Below are 8516 nucleotides of genomic sequence, written 5' to 3' on the forward strand. Positions count from 1 at the left end.
ACACACTGACACAGAGGGATTGCCGTCCTGACCTCACACAGACCAACAACATGCTTGTTCTCCTCTGGACACACATCACACACACACGCTCACAAATGGCATGGATTAACAATGCACTTCAAGTGTTCAAATGCCAGAAATAGTTCCTAAATCCCAATTCAAGTTCATGATCTGTGATGGGTAAACCAGTCTAGTCATTATATGTCTATGTTAGAAACCATTCAATACCCATTCGTTCACATAAACTGCCTATCCAATGATGCAAAATACAAGAGAGCTCTAAATTGACTTTGGTGGAAAATTCCAATTGGGTGTCATCATCACTCCTGCGCCAGAGTCCAAGACATATCTTTGACTGTTTATTTACCTCTTTAGGACCTTAATATCTCTTCATCTCCATACTTTCATCCCTAACATTCATCAACGTCTAAGTATGAATCAAGACAGAATCTTGATGACTGATGTTCCGGTATTCACCTATTCTGTATTTGCTGTTCTTGATTAAGGTTGCCTGTTGCAATGGTACCAATAGGTCCACAAGTGCAAACCCCAGCCCACCTGGCACTGTAGGCAGGCTGAAGCAAATGCTCAAATAGTATTTGAGCCAGGTCAGCTCTTACTCTGTGTCTCTGTGTCTCTGACCTGCTGAGTGCTGTGGTGGGTCTGGGGTGACTTGGAAGGTCGGGGGTCGTCGTCAGTCTTCCTCAGAGAGAATCCCCTACTGGAGGACAATGACACTGCAGAACGAGAGAGAAAAAACATAGGTTGCTGTTCCATTGGCTACGAACGTCCCTTATAGTTCATTAAACATTAGTGACTCATTTTCAAGTGACATTCAAGACTTCCAAGGACACTACAAGGCAAGCAAAACAGAAACTTCACTCAGCAAAATGATATAAGAGAAAGAAAGAAGGAAATGAAAGGGTAGATGTGCTTGGGTTCCTTCTATTGTTAGCTTCCATATGGGTTCTACAGGGAATTACATGGACGACTGTGTGTGTGTGTCATCAATGCAGCTGCTACACTCCTCTATTGTGGGTTTCCTCCACCCAGACCAAGCCTCTCTTCAAGGTTGACATAGAAACAGCTATATTTGTCCAGTGGTGCGCAGATAACTTTCTTGTTGAGAAAACAAAAGAGTTGGAAATTGATTTCAGAACAAACAAAACTCCACTACCCCCTACGAAGATAAATGGGGAATCTGTTGATAGATTGACCACATATATAAGTACCTGGGGCCTCATTTCTAAAACGGACTTAAGATACATTTGTATCTTAAATATGACTTACGCAGAAAACCACGTACAAGTAGTTATTTATAAAACCTTACTTTAACGTGGAAATTATCTTATCTCTAAGTAAAGTCTAGACTTGACATAAGTGATTTTCCTACTGGTTATGTAGGGGTATTGCAGTTTGGGACACATGTGCGTCCAAGCCTGTGGTGAACTTTGCACTTTCCTAATTAACAATTTTTTAGTAATGATCTAATAAAGTTGTGAGGACGCAAGGTGTCTTGAATTAGAAACAGGATGCGATGTTCTATAAATAGTGTGTCAAATTAGAAAAAAGTAACCATGGCTGTTCTTGCGTTATTGGAAGACATTGTAAACTGTGATTTTAGAAGAGAGAGTTTTCAGAGACCGCAATTACTTTTATGCGCATGATGATCCATGGCTTATAAATCGCCATCGTCTCCCTAAAAAATGTTCCGTTAGATTTCTGTGCGGATTTAGCCCCTAATCTGGAAAGGAAGACACGCTGTAATCATGCCATTCCCGTATCTGTCCAAGTACTATCCACTCTGGGATTCCTCACTACTGGGATATTCCAGAGGGAAATAAGTGACAGGTCAGGTATATAACAGCCATCATTCAGCCATCTTCCAAAAAGTTAGCTTTTCTCTTTTGGTCCATGGTTATTCCTGACTAAACACTATTTTGTGCTAGCATCCTATAATGGGAAATCGCTGATTGTAAGGCACGTTCAGGTGCCGTTAATTTTAAATTAATTTGAGATTTATAGATCACAGGTCCGTAAATTACAAATGGGCTTCTTAGAACCTGCGTAAGCAAGTTTTTTTGTGCTCATTGTCACATTTAACATGCTGGTTGAAATGAGGTATTTTTGTTCAGTATATATTTTTATTCCGATTTTTCATGCAGCTGCAGCACCCTCAGCATCCCTACTTCTCGCTACTATGTTCTACGAAGCTGTGATGTCCATCATAACGTTAAACAATCAATTCATAGCATTAATTCTTGCAACATGCGATCAATTATCAGTTCTTAACATACATTTTTCTTCTCTGTGCTCATTATCTATTTTTCATGCGCGCATATGATAGACAGTTCGTGTTCAGAGCAGGTCTCTGGAGCCTCTGAGCCGGAGGAGCGTGTGTTAAGTACTAGCTGGTAAAATGATCGACTTAAATGAACGAGTCACTTAGAAAACGAATAATGACAGTCGAATATGTACAAAGAGTCGTTCAAAGAGAATGAATCGTTCGTGAAGTGCACATCACTGTCAGACAGATAATAAAATTAACCCAGCAGACGATCCCCCACACCCACACAAATATGGTAATTATCTGATGCCTTAACTGTGTCTTTTGTGTGTAGCCTTGTGAGTAAATCTTCTTGGATGTGTGCATCAGATGGGATTCAACTCATAGCAGGCAGCCAGGCAGGCATCTCTCTCGCCCTAGCTCCCTTCCGCTTTAACCAACCAGAAGTTGCGGGTCATACCTTGTTCAATAAAGCCTTTAATAAAAGAAATATAAAAAATTATTCTGCCCTGTTAGTTTGTTGTAAATCTCCATTTCAGAAAACAACCTCTTACTACAAACACCACATTCAGGAAGTGTCATAATTTCTTTGGTGGGAAAACAATGGTGCAAAGCTAAATAAATATAAACTATTGTTTCATGTTGTTGGTCTGTATGTCCCACTTATATATTTCCACCCTGTTCGGCTAAATTCTTGAGAAAATTAACAAAATGTCAGTGTTCACCATTATGTTAGCTCAGTCTTGCTCATTCGCCAAGCTACTATATGACTAATTAGGCTCCAAATGTCCACCCTTTTACGAATATGCAACAGGTTTGAAAATAAACCAAAAGAATGTACGTTCCTGAGCTTGACCAATATGTCCTTTTTCTGATAGAATACTAAAATAATATGTACTTTTCCTCAAAAAAGTTATGAGGACATCATTTATAGGAATGACCCAGCTGGCAATCAGCTGTTTTAAAACACTACAGGTTGAGAGCCGGGTTGAAGCAAACCTTCCTAGAGTCTGCTGGAGATGTAAGTTGGTCCCGAGGAAGGTGAAGAACATGATGCCTAAACACAGAGGACAAATAAGGTGACATACAGCATGACATCTGACGCCCACACCATTCTGTTGTTGGGGTACTCCCACACCACTCACAGAAAAGCTGCTTTTTAACACACTTAATTAAAACCTTTTGGAAGGGAAACTATTTCACTCATATTGTTTTTCATTGTAAGTCCTATTTCATAGAAATCTGGAAACACTGGACAGATACTTTTTGGATCAGCTACTTTAAGCCACCTACCAAACAATCAATACTTTTTGTTCAGAAAACTAAGATTGTAAATGAAAAAGGTAGCCAAAATGCCAACATGAGTTCCTAGACAATGTAATTATTAAATGCTTTATCATAAAATAATATTACGATATGTTAATCTGTAAAAATTCTAAGTAGATACATTTCTAGAGTTATGTTAGACATGTCAAAGAAGAGTTGGAGTTGTATTCTCTATCAATTGAGGTTTATTTTTTGCCCAAACAAAAAAGTTCACACAAACATTTTCAAACTTTTGGACTAAAATAGCATAATATTTACATTTGTATGTGATACAAAATAGAGTGCAATTTAAAATTGACACATACATTATTATAAACTGGATCATTTGATCCCTGGATGGTGATTTAAGCAATAAGGCCCAAAGGGGTGTGGTATATGGAAAATATACCACTGCTAAGGGCTGTTCTTAAGCACGACACAACACAGAGTGCCTGGATACAGCCCTAGCCGTGGTATATTGGCTATATATCACAAACCCCAGAGGTGCCTTATTGCTATTATAAACTGGTTACCAATGTAATTAGAGCAGTAAAGTATTTTTTGGTCATACGCGTGGTATACGGTCTGATATACCATGGCTGTCAGCCAATCAGCATGCATGGCTCGAACCACCCAGTTCATAAGAGACAATATACCACGGGTATGACGCAAAACAACTTACTTACTTTCTAATTACATTGGTAACCTGTTAATAATAGCAACACGGCACCTCGGGGGTTTGTGGTATAGGGCCGTTACACCACAGCTAAGGGCTGTATCCAGGTACTCTGGCTGCTTGGTGAATAAGAACAGTCCTTATCCACGGTAGATTGGCCAAATACCACACTCCCTCTGGACTTATTGCTTAATTATAACACATGTTCCCAAAACATTATTTCAGAACATAATCATTCCAATAACTTCATCATCCATTTATATGCTTGTGTTGTGACTAGTTTGAAAAAGAAAGAGCAAGAGGCTGGTAGCATAGCATTGTCTTGACACCTGAACATCCATCTTCTCACTTTGGAATCTGGATACTGGCTGCTTGGTCAGTAGGTCAGGTCCAAAACTTCCTTTGGTCTAAAGAGGCACAAAAAGACTACATGAGTGGAAGATCGGAAGACATAAACCCCAATAGTTTCATATGAATTAATACATTTGACTCAAATACTGTTTCAATTAACAAGCACAAGTGATCATCGCAATACTCTTTAGTTGTCTGAACAGTGACTAAATAGTTTGTCGAACGGTTTCTTGTACTCACTTGCAGGCCTTAATGTTAACACAGATGGTCCTCACATCATCGCTTGTGCTAAGCTCCTCAATCAGCACCCACAAGTGTTTTTTCACCAGGCCTTTACACATAGATTTTAGGAAGCCAACATTATCGCAAACAGACAACAGCTTCTGCTTTAGCTCCTCCTGTTGACAAGAAATCATCATCAACAACAGTTGACATTTTCAGAGAAATATCACAGTAAATAGTAAATAGTGCAATTTCATTAAAGGACACTCTTATCAATTGTAATGCTATGGTAGCTACCTGGCTAGAGGAAGCGGAGATGGATTTCTTCACTTTGTTCAGTGCCCACTTACACACCCAGCAGGTCCCCTTTAGCTGTTGCTCCTTTAGAAACCACAAACAAACAAGAAAGGAGAAAAAAACACACTTAAGTCAAATATAAGCACCCCCCCCCCAAATTATTATTATGAATTCAATTATGGTGTGATGTATTCAGTGTTATGGTTTAAGTACATTTGAATATGTAATGTGAGAGTGAGATTACCATGCACTTTTTCGGCTTTGCTTCCACTACTTCCTGGTCATCAGGGTCAACCTCTTGGCGATGCCCATGGATTTTCCAAACTGCAAAGAAAAAATGACACAACAGTCACTCAAGTGATGGGTACTTCACTTGTATTTTACTGAAACCAAAGGTGAACTTGGAGTTGATTTTGGCCCCCTACCCACAGTTCCCCTTGAACCCTGACCCAATGTATGTGCTGCATATACAGTAGTTACTATTTGAGTTAAATAAATAAAATCTCACCTGAACAAGCCAGCAGACTGAGGGCAAGGAGGACCAGAGATGTCTTCATGATTTGTGGTGGTAGAGATGTGAAGAGTAAAAGTCGTGTCGGGGTTTGGTAAAGTAACTTAGGAATCAGACAAGCCCCTTTATATATAGGAGGCCCCTCTATCCACAGCACCCTGTATAACCCCACCTACAGTTCATTCTATTGATAGTACAACTCACATTAACCACAAGACACAACCCTTACAAGTCAACAGGATGTTACTGCTTAGACCTACAGTACATACCGATGAGGAGCAATCTTCATAATCACCTTTTTCCATCTCTCCACTGTCTGATCTTCATTTTAATTTCATTTTAATTCGTCAATTACAGATTATGCCATGTACTGTATGTCATGGAAAGAGCAGGTCTTCTTAATGTTTTGTACACTCAGTGTATGTTTCCAGCAGAATACACCACACTGACATATTGATTAAAACGTGTTCAGCTAGCTTAGAAGTGATACATTTAGGGCTACTAAGATAACATATGGAGTTAAGATAGTAATAAAATTGACCATTTAGCTATTTTAATTTGTATTTTAGGAAACCTGTAGGTATATTAATTTTCTTGAAACAAATTATTTAATGAAGCATTGCATTTGCCCTTACTGCTACAGAAACCCATTGTATAACACAAATACATAGCAAAATAAATCAATAGGAAGTATGTTTTGAAGTGTCTGAAATGCATCTGAGAGGTATAGGAAAGCTCAGGGTAAATCAAATGTTATATCAAAACAAATGTTATGTTAGTGGTTGTGGTTAACTCTGCTTCAGAGTCCAATGGCGGCGAGCTTTACACCACTCTAGCCGACGCGTGGCATTGTGATCTTAGGCTTGTGTGCGGCTTGTGTGCGGCTTGTGTGCGGGTGCTGGCCAAGGAAAACCATTTCAAAATGCTGTTTTCCAGACATTGACTCTAGGGGGTTTAATTAAGAAATCACACCACATTCCATCCTCTTGTTGCAAGCCGTTACAGTGACACTGTAAATAAGTCAAGCAACACTGAGGATGATTGTTTGAATTAACACAAGGGGTTTTATTGAGAAATGAACAAGACCAGAAAAGTTTAACTTCTTGCCACTATAGGGGGTGCTGTTTTCGCATTAGCATAATTTCCTCTACAGATTAAACTGCCTCTTATTCAATTATTGCTCTTACTATATGCATATAATTAATACCATTGGATAGAAAACAATCTATAGTTTCTAAAACCGTTTCAATTTTGTCTCTGAGTTAAACAGAAGTCATTTGACAGCACTTTCCCTGACCAAGAAGAAGAATGCAAGATGTGTATGCTCGCTTCAACGCTCTGCCTATATATGGTCACGCCACCTATGACCCGAAACACACTTCATTCGTCTTCCTCTGGGTGTCAAGAGGACGTCAGAGGAGAATTTTTTTGTTTACCTTGTACTGACGTGAAATAAGACCTATTTCTTTGGCGTGACCGACAACTTCCGGTTCTCTGACTCGCGCTATTTGGAGGTGCGATTGTCTACTGTTTTGCTGCCGTTACGGATGAAAACTATCTCCGTCTCGAAGTTTGTTTGATACATGTGACCATATCATCTTAATGTATGTTTTTTCAATATAGTTTAATCAGATTATTTGAATTTTTTCGGGAGTTTTGCCGTGTTCCGTTCTGTGACTTTTTTTACTTTGGCCAGTCGACCAGTACATATGCTAAATGAAGAGGGAAAGTTGCCATTATGAATGGATTGAACGACTCATCAGGACTAAGGACACATTGATCAACATTCTGATGAAAGATCAGCAATAGTAAGACCCAATTTACGATGTTATTTCATATATCTGTCGTGCATGTGAACTGGTCGCGGGCGCCCAGCTGGTTCTGGCTGGCGTGGCTATGCTAATTTAGCGCTACATTTTGTTTTCGCTATAAAACATTTAATAAATCTGAAATATTGTTTGGATTCACCAGATGTTGGGCTTTCAATATCTGTACGCTGTGTATTTTTCTGAAATGTTTTAAGATAAGTAATTAGTTATATGACGTTGGTCTCTGTAATTGTTCTGGCTGCGTCAGCACTATTTCAGATTGCAGCTGCAATGTAGAACTGTGATTTATACCTGAAAAATGCACATTTTTCAAAAAAAAACTATGCTATACCATAAATATGTTATCAGACTGTCATCTTATGAAGTTGTTTCTTGGTTAGTGGCTATATATATTTTTATTTAGTCGAATTAGTGATAGCTACTGACGCAGGAAAAAACTGTTGGAGTAAAAAAATTGTGTCTTATGCTAACGTGGTTAGCTAATAGATTTACATATTGTGTCTTCCCTGTAAAACATTTAAAAAATCTGAAATGGTGGCTTTATTCACAAGATCTGTATCTTTCATCTGGTGTCTTGGACTTGTGATTTAATGATATTTAGATGCTACTATTTAATTGTGACGCTATGCTAGCGATGCTAATCAGTGTGGGGGGGTGGGGGGTGGGGGGTGATCCCGGATCCGGGGTTGAGGCTCGTGAAAGGTTAAATAATCCTTTCAGTAATATTTCAATTACATTTAAGAATTCGATTCCTCCTATTCCTAAACCAGTTGGATAGGAATGTAATGTAAAGCTAAGATATGGCAGTATATTCCTCAAATAAACAGTAAACAATGTGTATCCATTATGTAGCCAGTGACGATCATTATTGAATTTGCTAATATGGTTATTGTATTTTTTTAAATGTCTCGGCTAATTAATTTCCCTACATGGATTAAAAAGTAGAGTGTATTCTAATCTAATCTAATTGAAAGTAAGATTGAAAGTAAAGATCAGTCCCGCCAGGATTCCGCGATTCCACATATTATGCGAGGGCTT

At 38.7% G+C, this 8516-nt stretch overlaps 1 protein-coding gene across 1 annotated transcript; it reads right to left on the reverse strand.

The window, feature by feature from the left end:
- Positions 1-4323: 4323 nt before the first annotated feature.
- LOC120059827 (antimicrobial peptide NK-lysin-like) lies at positions 4324-5732 on the reverse strand. Its single transcript, XM_039008879.1, has 5 exons — positions 5647-5732; positions 5383-5462; positions 5139-5222; positions 4860-5017; positions 4324-4675 (listed from the first exon to the last, which is right to left on the reverse strand). The coding sequence occupies exons 1-5, from the start codon at positions 5693-5695 to the stop codon at positions 4645-4647; spliced, it is 402 nt and encodes a 133-aa protein (XP_038864807.1). The 5' UTR covers positions 5696-5732; the 3' UTR covers positions 4324-4644.
- Positions 5733-8516: the final 2784 nt, after the last annotated feature.

This window comes from Salvelinus namaycush, chromosome 15 (genome assembly GCF_016432855.1).
Source record: "Salvelinus namaycush isolate Seneca chromosome 15, SaNama_1.0, whole genome shotgun sequence".
Lineage (NCBI taxonomy): Eukaryota > Metazoa > Chordata > Actinopteri > Salmoniformes > Salmonidae > Salvelinus > Salvelinus namaycush.